Here is a 17,607-nt window from a genome sequence, read left to right as displayed (position 1 = left end):
AGGGACTGTGTCGGGCCTGATTAAATTGTATGTACCCCAGTGCTTAGAACAGTCGTTGACACATAATAAGCGCTTATTAAATGTCATGGAAAGATAACTACTTCCAAAAGTGCTTTAGGCATTATGCTTTTGGATCTAACTTATCCAGAATAAGCCCTTCCTTAAGATGCCCAGTGAGTGATGTGGTGTAATGAAATCCGTGTACATCTTCTTGGGAATAAAGCACAGCTGATATATGAAACTCACTAACCTTATTTTAATCATTTAAAATTACAGTGATTGTGTATTAAATCTCTAGGGGCACAGGGGCATTACTAAAATTATAAAAGTGGAGAAAGGATAGCGCCAACTCATGGTTTAAAAAAAAAAATGGTTTCAGTAAAAGTTGACTTTGGTTGCCTATGTAGACCGATTCAAACTATTTTTTCATGTTGCTGTGGTAAATTTGAGTTTTGTTTTTCATTCTCTACATCAGAGGAAGTAGTTAAATAATGAAATTTTCAAAGCACATTTCCTTTAATTTTTATAAGGTCTGACTCATTGTATGGGACCATGACTAATATGGAATTTTAAATAGGACAGCTTATGTACAGTGAAAATCCTTATTGAGAGATTTTATGGAAATTGTACAAGGCAACAGGTATTTCATCAGAAAGGTATTTCCATCCGGAATTTAAGAACAGATATTTTGAAGGGATGCCTCATTTTCTATGGCTTTTTCAGAAGCAACAGTTGAAGTGTGAGCATGTGAAATTAATCAGAAACGGGGAAGAAGTTGTGGACATTTTACAGGGAGCCTGACCTAGTGGAAATTGCCCAGGGCTGAGAGTGAGGAGACCAGGGTTCTGCCTCTTGGCTGTAGTGATGATCTTGGGTAATAATAATAATGGTATTTCTTGAGTGCTTACTATGTGCCAGGCACTGTACTAAGCACTGGGGTGGATTCATGCAAATTGGGTTGGTCACAGTCCCTGTTTCACGTGGGGCTCATGGTCTCAATCCCCATTTTACAGATGAGTTAACTGAGGCCCAGAGAAGTAAAGTGACTTGCCCAAGGTCATACAGCAGACAGGCAGATTTGGGATCAGAACCCACGACCTTCCGACTCCCAGGCCTCTGCTGTATCCACTTCACATATATTCAAAGGTATTTACTCGCATGGCTCAGTGGAAAGAGCACAGGCTTGGGAATCAGAGGTCATGGGTTCGAATGCCGGCTCTGCCCCTTGTCAGCTGTGTGACTGTGGGCAAGTCACTTCACTTCTCCGTGTCTCAGTTACCTCATCTGTAAAATGGGGATGAAGACTGTGAGCCTCACATGGGACAACCTGATTACCCTGTATCTACCCCAGTGCTTAGAACAGTACTCTGCACATAGTAAGCGATTAACAAATACCAACATTATGATTATTATTATTAATGTGCTCAATGAAGCAGCTTGGTGTAGTGGATGGAGCTTATCCTTTCCCAAGGGCTTAGTACAGTGCTTTGCATCCAGTAAACCCTCATCAGTGCCTGGCACATACTAAGCGCTTAGTTCATTCAGTCATACTTATTGGGTGCTTACTGTGTGCAGAGCACCTTACTAAGCGCTTAAAAATACCATTAAAAAATTGATGGTGGACATTTAGCACTTACTGTGGGCATAGCCCTGTACAGAACACTTGGGTAAAGACAGTAAAGCAGAATGATGACAAAGAGCAGAGGCCTAGGACAGGGTGCAGTGGGTGAAAAGAAATGGGAGCTGAGTGTAAAGGTAATTGTAGGATTATATAGGCTCCTCAGATCAAAGGGACCCTCGCTGGAATTCCGACATGACACAGAGCAGAGCAGGGAAAAGTTCTGGGTGGAGGATGGGGGGGAGGGTAAAAGAGAGAGAGAGACCCCCACACATTTGGAGCTAGCTACCTCTCTGAAGTTAGCAGATATCTGAAACAATCAGTACTATTTATTGAACCCCCGCTTTGTAGAAAGTGCTGTAGCAAGCACTCCGGAGAATACGATAGAATCAGTAGATGCCATTTTGGGCACACTATACGTTCTGTTATTCTCCTTTCTTCAGGGTTGTAAAAATTGATACCCTCTGGGGAAAACATATGGTTCATCAAAAATGTTAACACATTCCATGTTGTCTTGTTTAAAAAAACAACGTTGAACAGAATGGTTTCATATTGCCTAGGATAGCTACCGGGATAATATGGAGAACAATTAAGTAGAAATAGTTTTTACCTCATACATTTTAATGCTGCCCTTATCTTCTTTTGGTGTCTTTAGAGTATTAGATTATTATGGTGATTTATTTCCTGGTCTCAAACGGTGTTCTAGACCAGTGTAATGGGGAAGGCTTTTAAACATATCTAGATAAAGTTAACGATTTTCTCAAGGAAAGAAAGCCTATGCACCTGTGGGGCTGATTTATAACATAAACTTGGCAGTTAAGTCTCCCATATCCTTGCTACTCAAATAGGCACAAAATAAACAATTCACACGGCAGTGGTTTTCCTTTGTCTCTCTTTTTTTTAGAAGTTTGCATCCCTAGAACATGCAGAAGAATTTACATGCTTTAATATGGCCTTGAAACTTGGTGATTATGAAACCATGGTATTTGCCACATTTGGTTGTTAGCCTTGTAGTGATTAAATAACATGCTACGGTATGGGTAGTCAATGAATCAAGGTTTTAGGCTCCCACCTCTACCAGTATCTTTGGTAAACAATGAAATGTATTGATAGGATTTTGATGAATATTTTTCCCTGAAAGATAAGGTGTACTTCTCTTTAGCAACATTGTTAGTTTTCATTGGAAACTGGCAATGTGTCCTTGAATTAATGTAAACTGTTGAGTACAGAGGTTTCAGTAATGCTCTTTTAGTAGGTTATTTTGGCAGTTTCAAGATAGATTTTAGAGTGTTCCCTTCAGGTTTCTGCTCCTCTAAAAGGGATATCAATCAATCCGTCAATGGTATTTACTGAGAGCTTTCTATGGCACAGTGGATGAAGCACAGACCTGGGAGACAGAATGTCAGGGGTTCTTATCCCGGCTCCACCACTTGTCTGCTGTGTGACCTTGGTCAAGTCACTTCACTTCTCTGTGCCTCAGTTACCTCATCTGTAAAATAAGGATTGAGACTGGGAGCCCCTTGTGGGTCAGCGACTGGATCCAGCCCAATTTGCTTGTATCTACCCCAGAGCTTAGTAAGGTGCCTGGGATATAGTAACCACTTAAAAAATAGGAAAGTTAAGTGAAAAAGTGCTAAATGAAGTGTAATCTCCCATGGGAAATAAATGTAAAGTGCACTGATGCATTCCCAACATCAGGAAATGGGCCAAAACAATATATTTTTAAATTGTGATAAAATCTGTAAACAAAGATACTGATCAAATAATGTATGTAAGTATGTACTACTGACTTTGAATTACAGTTTTATGTGGACATGTGTAAACACTAATTTCCACTTTTTATGCAGAAAAAGGTACCTTGTGCTAACACACTAGAGATCTGTTATTAATGCTAAATTAAAATGGGGCATTAATCACTTTATTCAAGTAAATTGAAAGACTACATAGTTTAAGAAGGAGGGAAGAGAGGTGATTAAGCCATGGTAAACTTTGTAGCATTATTTTGGTGGGGCATAATGCTGACGGAAATGCCTACATTAAAATTCAGCCACTTAAAATGCAGAGCTTTCTAGTGGGGTCCCTGGCATCCTAAAATGATCTGAAATTAGAATTTGAAAAGATTTCAAAAGTCAGAAGTTCAGAAAACCTATTTAAAATCCTGGTGTGTCCTTACTATATGCATCTCTAGATGTAAGCTCATTGTGGGCAGGGAAGCTCTGTTTATAGTCGTATCGTTCCACCCAAGCTCTTAGCACAGTGCGCTGCACATAGTAAATGCTCAATAAATGTGATTGAATGAATGAATGTATTACTCCTTCTTGTTCCCTTTAGGCTTTCTTACACCGAATGATTCAGTGTGCAGCCTCAAAGGTTGACAAAAATGTCACGGAGGAAACCGTGAAGGTGTGTTGCTATTCTGCTAAAAGCATTTTTTTAAAAAAATTTCCTTATGGCTCTGCCGTTCTTTTCTTCATTCATTTATTTGTCGGCTTTCGCAGATGCTGTTCTCCAACATCGAAGACATTCTTGCGGTGCACAAGGAATTCCTCACCATAGTGGAGGAGTGTCTGCATCCAGAGCCCGAAGCTCAACAAGAAGTGGGAACCTGCTTTCTGCACTTTGTAGGCTACATCTTCATATTCCTTGGGGTTGATTTCACTTTAGACCCGGGCTGGTGGAGGGGAGGACCCTGTTTGCAGAAGTAGCGTTTCTTAGTGGGTAGAGCACGGGCCTGGGAATCAGAAGGACCTGGGTTCTAATCCCGGCTCTGCCGCATGACTGCTGTGTGACCTAGGATAAGTCACTTCAATTCTGGACCTCAGTTTCCTCAACTATAAAATGGGGATTAAGCCCTGTGTGAGACAGGGACTGTGTCCAACCTGATCAACTTGCATCAGTGCTCAGAACAGGGCTTGGCACATAGTAAGCACTTAGTAAGGACTATATTATTGTTGTTATTATCCATCCTATCTACCTCAGGCTTTTCAGGCAGCGTGGCTCAGTGGAAAGAGCCCGGGCTTGGGAGTCAGAGGTCATGGGTTTGAATCCCGGATCTGCCACTTGTCAGCTGTGTGATTGTGGGCAAGTCACTTCACTTCTCTGGACCTCAGTTACCTCATCTGTAAAATGGGGATTAAGACCGTGAGCCTCACATGGGATAGCCTGATTACCCTGTATCTACCCCAGCGCTTAGAACAGTGCTCTGCACATAGTAAGCGCTTAACAAATACCAACATTATTATTTTCCTTCGGAGTTCTAGTTCCTGGCGTGATGGCGGGTGTACAGTGAGTCCTGAATCCCAAACCCGACAGTGATGGCTCAGTTTCCCTCAAGACCCCTGGAAGTGAACGGCAGTTGCCAGCAAAGAGGGAGCTGCGGCACCCTATCCATTCGGTCAGCTGAAGAACAAACAGGCTTTTAGTGTTTTTTTTTCCACAGTTAGTGTTTAGCATCCTGTCTAGCTTTGAACTCTAATGAATATTCAAGATGTTCACTGTGAATGGATTTTTAAGTTTGCTTCAAACATAAAGGACTTTTCTTCTCCAGGAGAAGTCCTCTCTCTGTCGGAGTCATTCCTCAGGGGACCCTCTGGTAAAATAGCAGGTCGGGAAGCTCTAACTAATGACAGGTGTGCAAATTCAGGTGCTCTGAAGTCCCCTTTTGGGCATTTTTTGAAGGAAGAAATAATTACTCAGCAGATCAACACTACCGAATAGCACAGGGGAAGCTCTTAGGTAGGGGAGATTTAAAACAGCAAGGGGAAACTGATTTTTATGCAGTCCAACACATGCAGACCTAAAGTGACAAGGATTTTTAGACCAGCACGGTGAGAATTTTTACCTTCAGCCAACTGACGTCATAGGCATTCCCTGCTGCCGGAACTCTGGATTGTGACTGTTTTTCTGCAGCTCAAAGCAAAGAAGAAACATCTGGGAAATAAATTGTGGTATTTGTTAAGCACTTATTATGTGGAAAGCACTGTTCTAAGCGCTGGAGAATACAAGGTAATCAGGTTGTCCCACGTGGGGCTCACAGTTTTAATCCCCATTTTACAGATGAGGTAACTGAGGCACAGAGAAGTTAAGTGATTTGCCCAAAGTCACACAGCTGACAAGTGGCGGAGCCAGGATTAGAACCCACCACCTCTGACTCCGAAGCCCGGTCTCTTTCCACTGAGCCACGCTGCTTCTCTAGACCAATGTTGTTCAGTGCGCACACACATTTTTTAGAAATTTGCAATTTAGTTGTAACAAATTGCTCTGGCCTGAAGCTGTACAAATAACCATACACTTAAACAATCATTGGCACAATTAAAGCAATTCCACGTAGGCTGGTCAGGCTTTTAAAAACTGAAAAAAAATATAAAAGGGTGGATATTTTAGGCAGTGAGGCATGGAAGAATTGAGGATTCAGCATTCCCTGTCCTTCGACACCACGGAGAATTTCACTGAAACAGAGAGATGTTTGTGGAGAAATTCTGTTTTGGCTTCTCCCATGATAAGGCAGATAGGGAGTGGTGTGATACTGAAGAGGTGGAGGGGTGGAGATTTGGACTCCTTTCATTGTGTGGAGGCTTCAATTGCAGTAAGCATGTTTGTTGTTTTTTTTTAACTCATTCTGCAATGGAATGCTTCTGGTTTTCCCAAAATGTTTAAAAAGGGTGGAATTGAAATAACTCAGCCTCTTCTAGCTCTTATCCCTCAGCTTTTAAAATATTCATTCATTCAATAGTATTTATTGAGCGCTTACTATGTGCAGAGCACTGTACTAAGCGCTTGGGATGAACAAGTCGGCAACAGATAGAGACAGTCCCTGCCGTTTGACGGGCTTACGGGATGCCGTTTGACCATCTAAAATATGGGATGGTCCTTCCCAGATGATGCCATTAATGGATCATTCTCCCATCTTTTGAAGGCACGTTGGCTAAGGAGGGGCAAAAGCATTACAAAGAGAATGAGGAGTTTTCTGGAATTCTTTGCCTCATGCCTTCCAGCAGGCCTGACTTTACATGCTCTTCAAATCGGAGAATTGAGCCATTGATTTTTGTTTTTCTTCTGACTTGATCTTTTCATTTGGTCTTCATCCGTGAAAGGAAGCCTCCTTTAGTCATTCTGACCTCTCAGATGGCTACTAAGCTCTCAGGAGCTTATATGACTATATGACAGGTTCCCTGCCCACAGCGAGTTTACAGTCTGGGGGTGGGGACGGACTTCAATATAAATGAAGATATTTAAGTTATGTACATAAGAGAACTGGTAGGCACAACTCCTGCCCATAGGAGTTTGTAATTCCAGGGGGAGACAAACATTTAAATAGATTAGGGCTAAGGTAAATAGACTACTTCATCCTGGAGCAGTGTCTCTTTAGTTAAGGTTCACCCCCTCCAGCTCAGGGCGGGGGACGCCGTGCAGTGATGACGCGGGACTGCTTCAGGCCCCTGGCAAGTACCAGACTGGTTTGGAGAATTGCAAGGGGTTGATTTTAGCTTTTTTATTATAGCTCAGGAGCTGGAAAGATACCCTGAACTCTAAAATAGAGGGCTGCAATTGACAGTCAAACATGTGTTCAAAAGAGCCATAATGATGGTGGGGAGAGAGATGATAATTCGACATCAGCAATAACATCTAGCAGCTCTTCATGGAGTGAGTTCTTCCCTTACGTTCCAGATTATGCAATTGCTAGGCCATAATTCGGGCAGGGCTAGAGAGATAATAGTGTTTCCAACAGTGCTGCTTCCTGAAAGCACGCAGAGTTGCAGTTCTCAAAATTATAGAATAATTGTCCCAAGAAGGAACCTGGAGGAATTTACCTAGTTTCTTTTCTGGCATTAGGTGTAGACCACCCTCAACTACCCATTTTGAAAGACTGCCAGTAAGGTGGGTGTATGATCTCCTTTGGAAAGCCAAGCCAAGGTTTCATAATGTTCTTCAGTTCATTTTTAATTTTTTTTAATACTAAACCTGATTACTTTGCCACCTCTGGCCATTTCTTGAATGCCTAGCTTTGGATTCAGAGACTGACTAGGTTAAATGCAAATGCAGATGTCAAAATGGATTAATTTATTGTCATTTCCTTTTCATTTTGTTTGCAGAAAGATAAATTTCGTATATACGATGAATATTGTAGTAACCATGAGAAGGCACAAAAGCTGCTCCTCGAACTTAACAAGATAAGAACAATACGAACTTTTCTTCTGGCAAGTATATTTTGGTTGGTCAAGGTCATCTAGGAGCTTCGGACAGACCCATTGACTTGCTGAAATAAAGGAAAAACAATGTCGATGGGGAGGATGACAAGGCAGTGGGTGGAGAATCTTGCACAGGAGTCTTTCTGAAGGGCATATGTTTAATCAGGCGAAGCCAGGGAGGGTACTCAGGACACAATTCTTTGAAGCAGCCCATGCCTACCATCAAATGGATCCTCCCCTGAGCCACTGGGCCGGAGGAACCATCAGTCCGAGCCGGTAATGGTGATAGTTTTGGCATAAGGAATCATGCTGTTGGGAGGGTACGGCCCTGACTGCTCCTTGCTGATGTTGATATCACGAAGTTATGCCATTCTTCCCCACTTAGAGGAAGAGACACAACACCCCCTAGTCTGTCACTGTTCTCCTTGTCCCCCAACTCGCTAAGGCAGAATTCAGTCCAGTTTAAGAGGCAACTTGGGGTTGAAACGACAGGAAAAATGCTTGAAAGAAATGGTTGGCTCCAAAGGAAAGTTAAGGTTTGAACCTGCCCCTTGAGCCAAGAATAGCAAAGAAAATCGTGGAGGAAATTTTGGGTAGTACTATCAAAAAAAAAATTACTGGACAGTGTATGCCACTCACTCATAGAAGCATTTAATAATCTAAAACCCAGAGTGTGTCAATGATTCAGTAAATATTGGTAACTCAGAAAAATTCACTTAGATCTTTAGGCGATCTGTATAGAGTCCTCTGTGATGGTAGAAGTGGCTAAGAAAGAGTTAATGGTGTCTTGTTCTAGGATACTCCCATCCATCAATGAGGCTAAATATATTTGCATTATAGATTCAGCCTTATTAATCTATTTTCTACAAACATGTCTGAGAACAGTACACCGAGGACATCTCAGAAGTTCTTCCCTTGCAACTTTACTGAAAGTCCTTGAGGCCACTATTCAGGAAATGCTCTTGGCTTAGGAATGTATTCCGGAAACACATTCCTAAAAGGAAGCACACAAAAAAGAAACTGGGGGGTGGGGGGCGGGGACGGGACGTGGAGGGCGTTTTGCTGACTTGTTACCGTGTATGGATTAAAAGTTAGTTAAAAGAAGACTAAGATAATGTACTTGTTAGGAAGCGAAAATGCGATGATGGTCCCAAGCTCTAAGTGTCTGTAAAATTTTGCTGATGAGACCATGAGAATGATAGAGCAAGTGTCGGGGGGGAAAAGAGGTTAATTAGTCCTTATGGAGACAAGCAGCAGACAGCTTGTCGTTAAGGCAGATTCAAGATGACACCAAACTAAGCTTCCATACTAGGATGGAGATAAACAAACCGGTATGTGATTGGGAAGTTTATAGCTGCCACAAGTCGCAGACATCTTCTGGGCCAGTTTCTTTAGCATCACCGACAGATTGCTCACACCGAATGGCAAAAGCAATCTCAAAAACAAGACCTGGAGTCCCCAGATCAGCTAAGAATTATTTCCTCAATCAGATCCCCGCACAGATAGTTCTCAAACAAAATATCCTTTCTTCGTGAGCAGCACCTTATCTCGTGGATTTACTGTGCCTGTGATTTTGAACATCTGTTCAGTGAGGGATGGAAGGGGGCACAAGACCCTTGTTTGTTGGCAACTGAATGTGCTCTTTAAGGGGAAATTAAGCCACATACCGTCATGTGCTCTCATAAGTTTTCCACAGGGAACTTTATGGTATTGGAAAGTTTCATAGCCTTGGGGTTTTCTTGCATAATTAATTCTGTTTATTTTTCCCACTAGAATTGCATGCTGCTTGGGGGACGAAAGAACACAGATGTTCCTCTGGAAGGTTATCTGGTGACACCGATACAGAGGATATGCAAGTATCCTCTTCTTTTGAAGGTACTGGTGGTGTTTTCCCCTTGGAAATATTCCCTTGAGTGTATGTTTCTTGATGGTGAGTTTATTTGAGGTCCTCTTAAAAGCAACCCTGCCTTCTGTGGAGTGGTGACACTTTGTTGCTGGAAAATGGTTGGTATTTCCTCATAAAATTCGCAAATGCCAACAGGACATAAATCTTACACAAACACATGGTTTTTTATCCCACATCCAGAAAACAGTTCAGTATCAATCCACATAAGGAAGAGATTCAACTGAAATGATTAATTTAGGTTTGCCCTTTACAACAAGTTTAGTTTACTGCAATGTGGTTTAAAACGAGTCGGTCAGTATAGACGTTTGGGTGGAGAATGAACATTGCGTGGGTGCCTATTTATCATTTTTACATTGAGTCCTAAGTATTTCATTCTTTTAAGTGTATGTAATAAATATATGTTACCATGGTCAAAACGATCAAACACTTGCTTTCCACTCATTTCCCTGGACTGTGAGCTTATTGTGGGCAGGGAATTCACTGTTTATTGTTGTATTGTATTTTCCAACCGCTTATTTCAGTGCTGTGCACGCTGTAAGCCTCAATAAATACGATTGATTGAATGAATGAATAGTGAAATAGAACAGTCTTGTGTAGTCTTCCTACCTCTTAGGATGTATCAGGGACTATCTGATCCAATTATCTTATAATTCCATACTAAACACTTCAGCAGCAATAATGATAATATTATGGTTATTACTAGCCTTAGTATTATTATTATTAATGTTATTAGCACCAGCCCACTTCTGATACCTGGACACTGAAATTAATTATCACCTCTCTTTTTTTTAATGGTATTTGTTAAGTGGTCACTGTGTGTCAAACACATTTCTAAGTGCTGGGGTAGATACATGTTTTATCAGGTTAGGTGCAGTCCCTGTCCCACACAGGGCTCATGCTTCAACTAGGAGGAAGTAGGGTTGAATCCCCATTTTACAGGTGAGGAAACTGAGTCACAGAGAAGTTAAGTGACATGCCCAAGGTCACACAACAACCTCTTTTTCAGTTGGGCTGCTCGGCCTGAATCCCCAAATGGTGAAAGTCGAGTTGCCCTAGTTAGGAAATTGGTTCAGAGTGCTCCCTGCAGCATCAGTATATCCAGACAAGTTGGGGGGCATTTTGTCAAAAAATATTGTACGAACATCCCGAACCTAAACATCAGTGTTTTTCCAAGGAAAACATTGAGCGCTAGCATGTATTTTTCTTTTTTTGTATTGGAATGAGAAATGAACTTACCCTGAGTTGGTTCCACGGATCTGGGCCCTCTGAGCGTTGGTAGTTTGGGAATCCTTGGGACTCTCAAGCACTTGCCTGACCAGCGAGTAAGTGGGGTGTGGTGTGGGGGAAGGGAGGCGCAGTCTTGGGGTTCTCTTATGTCACCCTGGAGGATTTAGGGTGTTCCCCTCCTAGCCTCATGCCTCCTCTGGAGGCATCTCGACTCTCTTTATTGCTTTGGGGTGGAGAGAGCAGGGAAATGAGGTAGAGCAGGGAGAGGACAAACCGGGCTCTTTCTAGGGTTTGCTCCCATGGGTCTCTCTCGGCCACTTATCAGGTGAGGTTTGTGTGACTAATATTTTGAGAAGGACTTGGTCACCTTGAATGAAATGGGTAATACCGGATTTAGTAGTAGTAGTTGCGTTAAGGAAGAGGCCCCATCAGTGACTCTCCCGATAACGGACACGAGCTTCGCATTGTTTTGCTCAGGGAAAAAAAAAACCCTACACAGACTAGGCATTGCAGCTCTGAGACTGAAGACTATCTGTGTAATTCACCTAAGGGCTGTCGGTTATGCAATCCCACATTAATGGGCTGGGAAATGGCTTTATTTTCCCAGGGAAGTATACTAGATTCTTGGCAGCGCCTTAAGTGTGCTTTCCAAATTCTCTCCAAAATTTAACTTCCTGTCCTCACACCAGCAAGACCACAACATCCTCCTGGCTGGCAGGAAACACCGAACAATGCTTCGCTAAATAGCCCAGCAACAATGCTTCTCTGGCATGGCGACCACGCCGGGCTGCTTTTACCTCAGGCGCCTCAGGTCGCAGCCCGCTCAGAGCACATGCCACCGTCCTGTGAAGTCACGGCTTCGTTGCGAGAGCTTCCCGAGAAGCCCGAGCCTTCTCGTGTAGGACTGAGGTCCATTTTCATGTGTGGCTCTCTAGTTATGTTGGGGGTGAGGTAATGTGTTTTCTCCTGGTGTTCGCTCTGTAGAACAGAGTGTGAACTTTCTGAACACAGGGTCAAAGTTTATAGCAAAATTTTCAACAATAACAGAACTCAAGAGAACTTAGTGTAAGAGCAGTGTATTTTTCCCACTCTGTTAGGTGGAATTTTTTGGTGGGGAGGGTGCTTTTTAATGTCTCCTGTATTTTATAAAATAATGTTAGTTATATAATGAAGGAATCTATCGTGAGGAAACAATTGACTAATTAAAAAACAATGTGGTCATGGACAGTCTAGACAGTGGGTGAAGCCATTTAATTCATTCTCTTAAAAGAAGCTAATTTTATGCAAGTGAAAATTCCTCTAATTTTGACCCAAGGAGAACAAATTATGAACTGAAAGCAACAATCATTGTGTACGTGTAGAGATACTACAAATGGTGGGAAAAGGATTTAGGGAAGCCAGTATGTTTCCCTAATAAACATAATAATAATAATAACAGTAAGATACTTGATTATATTACCAAATTCCTCTTTTGAAGTAGATGTTCAGATTCCCGTTTGGGATCGGGAGGGTTGCTACGTTTACCTCTACTCCTCATCCTCCCCTAGAACCCCACTCCTTTCTCCAATAGATCTTCCCTCTGATCGTTTATAGAAAGCATTAGGTCACCCAAATGAGTACCCCAAAAGTCAAAGGGAGAAAATTGGGAGCCCTCAGCAAGGTCAGGGATTAATCTAATGTTTGGAAGCTAAGTGAAAACTGGAGGGAAAAAAAAGTTGTGGAAATAAAATCAACCTTGAAATAGCATTGTTTCATTCATCTGAAACAATTTTTCCTACTTGTTCTGGTAAAAACTATCGTTATCATTCCCATATGATAGTGGGTGTGTTGGTGTTTTCAGCTTTAGTGTTGTTAGACAGTTAGAACCTGCTGCTCTGGGTTGCTTAAAATCAAAGGGTGATGTATATTTTTGTGTGTAAACAGGAGTTGCTGAAGAGGACACCAAGGAAGCACAGTGACTATGCGGCATTGATGGAAGCCCTCCAAGCCATGAAAGCTGTCTGTTCCAACATAAATGAGGCCAAGAGGCAGATGGAAAAATTAGAGGTTTTGGAAGAATGGCAGTCTCACATTGAAGGCTGGGAGGTACATATTTAATGTGAATTGTATGAGCCTTGTGCGTACAGGCTGGGCATGCCGATTCAAAGTTAGGCAGGTCGTCCCCTGAGTTCTGTGAATCAATCTGATGTCAGTCCATCACTGGTATTTAATAAGCACTTACTGCGTGCAGAGACGGGACTAGCACGGGGGAGAGTACAGTACAACAGAGTTGGTAGGCATCCCCCCTGCCTATATCGAGCTTGCAGTCTAGAGAGGTAGACAGACATGAGTATAAACAAGTAAAATTACGGATATGTACATAGATGCTATGGGGCTGAGGGTGGGGTGAATATCAAGTGTCCAAAGGGTAGAGTTCCAATAGCAGAGATGATACAGAAGGGAGAGGGAGTTTGCAAGAAGGGGGAGGGCTTAACTGCGGAAGGCCTCTTGGAGGAGGAGATGTGACCTTAACAAGGCTTTGAAGGTAGGGAGAGTGGTGGTCTGTCAGATATGTAAGAGAAGGGAATTCAAGACCAGAGGCAGGACACGGGTGAGGGGTCATTGGCGAGATGGACGAGATCATGGTATGGTGAGTAGGTTGGTCTTGCAGTTGGTCCTCTACTTTTTTAAAGATTTGATAGAAATCCTTTGAATATGAGGACCCAAGATATTTTTCTCTCCTGAGGACCGTCTTTAAAGACTTGGTGGAAACTGATTGATAGTTTTGTTTCCATGTGTGGCCTTTCCCAGCAAGTGTCAACAATGACTTGGCTTTTCGGCAGGAATGCTGCTTTGTTTGTGTCGTTCAGTAGTGCAGATTCAGATGATATAGCTTTTCCCCAGTGGAGCCATGATCATTTCTTCCGTGGTGAGCTGCTGTCCGGCTAGAATGAGAAGAATAGAGAAAAGTTTTCTTTTGCCTTTCTGTTGTCATTCAAGAACAACTTGTCACTTGGCTGTGTGACTGTGGGCAAGTCACTTAACTTCTCTGTGCCTTAGTTCCCTCATCTGTAAAATGGGGATTAAGACTGTGAGCCCCACGTGGGACAACCTGATCCCCCTATGTCTACCCCAGTGCTTAGAACAGTGCTCGGCACATAGTAAGCACTTAACAAATACCAACATTATTAACAAGAAATTAAAAGGCTGGTAGTGAATTTCAGAATTTGTCAGCAAATTCAGCCAAGGTTTTCACTAAAGCAAAGACTTTGGACCCTCGCAGTAATAAATTGGTAGCCCTGACAGTTTTTCATTTTTAGTGCATTTGTTATCATTATTATCATGTAGAGAAGCAGTGTGGCCTAGGGAAAAGAGCACGGGCCTGAGAATCAGAGGACCTGTATTCTAATCCTGGCTGTGCCAATAGTTTGCTTTGTGACCTTGAGCAAGTCGCTTCTCTCCGCCTCAGTTTCCTCCACTGTAAAATGGGGATTAAATACCTGTTCTCCCTCGTACTCGGACTGTGAGCCCCATGTGAGGTGGGGATGGGGAGATAAATGGAGGGAGCTGAGGGGTCACGGGATTTGTCTATGTTTTACTGAATTGAACTAAAGAAAATGCTAGATTTTTCTGAACAAAATGTAAGTTTGTGGGGCTGGATTAAAGTCGAAGAATTTTATGATCAGTTTCACCCATGGAAAACTTTGTCTCTAGTGGATTTCTTTTTCCCAACTTGAAAAGTCAAAATCTTTTTAATATGTGTATGTATATCTTTTATTTTAGTAGCCTGTTTGTCGGGTGTAAATGTTTGCACCAACCAAATTACCTAGAGCAATGAACTTCTTAAATCGTGCATCTGTGAAATGTTAAATGGGTAATTATTCTGACGGGAAAGATACTTGGAGCATTTCACTGAGGCCCTCTTCTGCCACTTCTCATTTTCCGGCAGTGTTGCAGACATACTACAAACAATACATTTGTTTTGGACACACGATTTGTTCAGGCAATACTAACATGAGCTGCACTGTAAGCCACATGGAATATATCCATTAACTCTTGTATATTGTACTTTCCCAAGTGCTTCGCACAATGCTCAGCACACAGTAAACTCTCAGTAAATACCATTGATTGATTGATGAATAGATGTCAAATAAGGCAATCCTACTACCCCCACTCAACCCAGATCGCTACCCATCCCTTTCTTCTATCTCTTTTGATCTCTCCCTCTCTCTCTCTCTTTAATCATAATTGTTAAGCACTTACTATATGCCAGGCACTGTGCTAAATGCTGCGGGTAGATACAAAGATATAAGCTAATCAGGTTGGAAACAGTTCATGACCCACATGGAGCTCACAATCTTAATCACCACTTTGCAGATGAAGGGAAGTGAGGTAGAAGTGAAATGACTTGCCCAAGGTCACCCAGCAGATAAGTGGCAGAACTGAGATTTGAACCCATGTCTTTCTGACTCCCAGCCCTCTGCTCTATCCACTAGGCCCCGCTACTTCTCTTCCACTGCCTTTACCCCTTTTCTATGAATTCTTCTTAGCCCGCCCTTCTCTAGTTTGTTTTGCTGTTTAGTAAGTGCTTACTGTGTGCCAAGCATTGTGCTTATACTCGGGAAGAGGTACAAGGCAATCATATTGGACACAAACAAAGGCTGGTATGGGGCTCCCAGTCTAAGAGGGAAGAACAACGGGTAACTTGTCCCCATTTTACAGATGAGGAGAGTGAGGCAGTGGAGAGTCAGTAACATGTCCAAATTCACCCAGCAGGCAGGTGGTTTCAGAACCCAGGTTTCTTTACTTTCCCGGTCCCCTACTCTGCCTGCCCTCCTACTTTCCTCCATTCCCTTGATATTCACCTACTGCTTCTAACTTCCTCCCCTTCCCACCGAGCGTCTCTTCCGTTCCTCTTCGGTTGTCAGGTTGAGTTAACAGAGCCTGGAGAGAAGACTGGGGTTGTATTGTCTAGAGCCCCCCAAATATCCTGAGATATGCCAGAATGCCAGGAAATTTCCCGGAGTCTAATCACTGCTCTGAGGTTCCTCAGAGTTCAAGGAACTATTTCTGGGGATTTGTAGTACCAGAACAGATGCTTGGACTAAGAACATGTTTTATTACTCTAGGGACCCAGGCAAGGAAAACAATCCTGTCCTGTCTTCGGGAATCCAAGCAGGCAGTTAAGGCTTACCAGGCTGAAATGTGACAATAAAGAACTGGTGACCACGTTTCTTTTTGTTGGCTTGCCGAAGTCAGGTCTTATTATTTCTGATAAGAAAAAGCAGGCACACATGAAAATCTCGCACCCGGTGCCGACGTGAACAGTGTCACGCTAAGCAGTTTGGGCACAGTCAGAGAGTAAATGATAGAATTTGGACTAGGGTCCAGGTCTTGTGACTTTAAAGCCCTGTCTCCTCTGTTAAACTTGCACAATACATACAAAGAAGCCAAAATGGTAGTTAGACTCAGCTCTTCTCCCAGTGCAGAAGCGAGTCAGTGGAATCGCAAGAGAGGAATATAAATCTGATGATAAAGAAATCATGTTTAGTGTCGCCAGGAACCAGTCTAAGAGCATGTAAAGTGTTGCTAAGGGCAATATAGCAGACCACCGACATTTTAAAATGAAGACATCAGAGTTTGCATTATGCTTATTCTGAAAATTTGACAAGTCTCGGCTCCGGAGCCGTCAAAAAAAATGTTCCTTTGGAGCATAGTGTTGTCTATTATAACTGAACAGTTGTTTAACAACTTCCCTGTCCAGATTGGGAAAACATCCGAAAGAGGCCAGGTGGAAGACAGCATCCCAGAGACGAAATTATTTTATATGCTCTCCATTGGCCTTCTCCCTCCGTTTTACCAAATCACCAACCTCTTTTCTTTCACAGTCTTCTTAAAAATTTCCTCAGGGGCCCTTCTCTGATTAATCTTCCCCATCTTCCTTGTTAGGCCATCTCATTAGCTCCCTCTACCTTTATGGATTTATCTGTTTATTCACTTATGTCTCTCATCCTTTGTTTTATACTAATCCCCATTAGATTGTAAGTCTATAAGTTGATTCAACAAAAGTATCTCAGAGTAAACCTTCCTTTCCTCTTCTCCAACTCCCTTCTGCGTCATCCTGACTTGCTCCCTTTATTTATCTCCCCTCCCAGGCCCACAGCACTTATGTACTGATCGGCAATTTATTTTAATGTCTGGCTCCCCCTCTAGACTCTAAGCTCTCTTTGGGCAGGAAACAGGTCTCTTCTTTTATATTGTATTCTCCCTAGTGCTTAGCATTGTGCTTTGCACAGAAGTGCTCAATAAATATGATCGGTTGCTGAAAGGAAGGAGAGGAAGCTTCCCAAAGAGAATAAACCGGGAAGAGGGCGACTGAGAGAGAGCATATCCGAAGACTTTAAATTCATTCAGTCGTATTTATTGAGCGCTTACTGTGTGCAGAGCACTGTCCTGAGCGCTTGGGAGAGGACAGTACAACAATAAACTCATGAAAGATGATGATGGGGCACAGTTCCAAGCATCAGGATGAGGGTGCATTCGTTGCAGCTTGACGGTGGCAGGTTTGAAAAGTCAATGAGAAGGAAATGCCTTTTCATAAAGCCATGGAAAGCATTGGTGATTTGCGAAGATGGGAAGTCGTGGAAGCAGAAAAGATATCACTTTCAAGAGGGTTGTTGAGAAATTAA

General features: G+C 42.5%; 1 protein-coding gene across 2 annotated transcripts in view; it reads left to right on the top strand.

Annotated features, from left to right (window-relative positions):
- The window catches only part of PREX2 (phosphatidylinositol-3,4,5-trisphosphate dependent Rac exchange factor 2), a 190,613-nt gene that overhangs the window by 46,978 nt on the left and 126,028 nt on the right, over positions 1 to 17,607 (top strand). For both annotated transcript variants that reach the window (XM_001511236.4, XM_007666826.4), the window contains exons 2-6: positions 3,950 to 4,021; positions 4,117 to 4,239; positions 7,711 to 7,815; positions 9,580 to 9,681; positions 12,863 to 13,024. In XM_001511236.4, the coding sequence (XP_001511286.1) occupies positions 3,950 to 4,021; positions 4,117 to 4,239; positions 7,711 to 7,815; positions 9,580 to 9,681; positions 12,863 to 13,024 (564 nt within the window). The remainder of the gene's footprint in view (positions 1 to 3,949; positions 4,022 to 4,116; positions 4,240 to 7,710; positions 7,816 to 9,579; positions 9,682 to 12,862; positions 13,025 to 17,607) is intronic.

Source organism: Ornithorhynchus anatinus, chromosome 7 (genome assembly GCF_004115215.2).
Source record: "Ornithorhynchus anatinus isolate Pmale09 chromosome 7, mOrnAna1.pri.v4, whole genome shotgun sequence".
Lineage (NCBI taxonomy): Eukaryota > Metazoa > Chordata > Mammalia > Monotremata > Ornithorhynchidae > Ornithorhynchus > Ornithorhynchus anatinus.
Note: the sequence above shows the minus strand (reverse complement) of the source record. Positions and strands in the feature narration are given on the sequence as shown.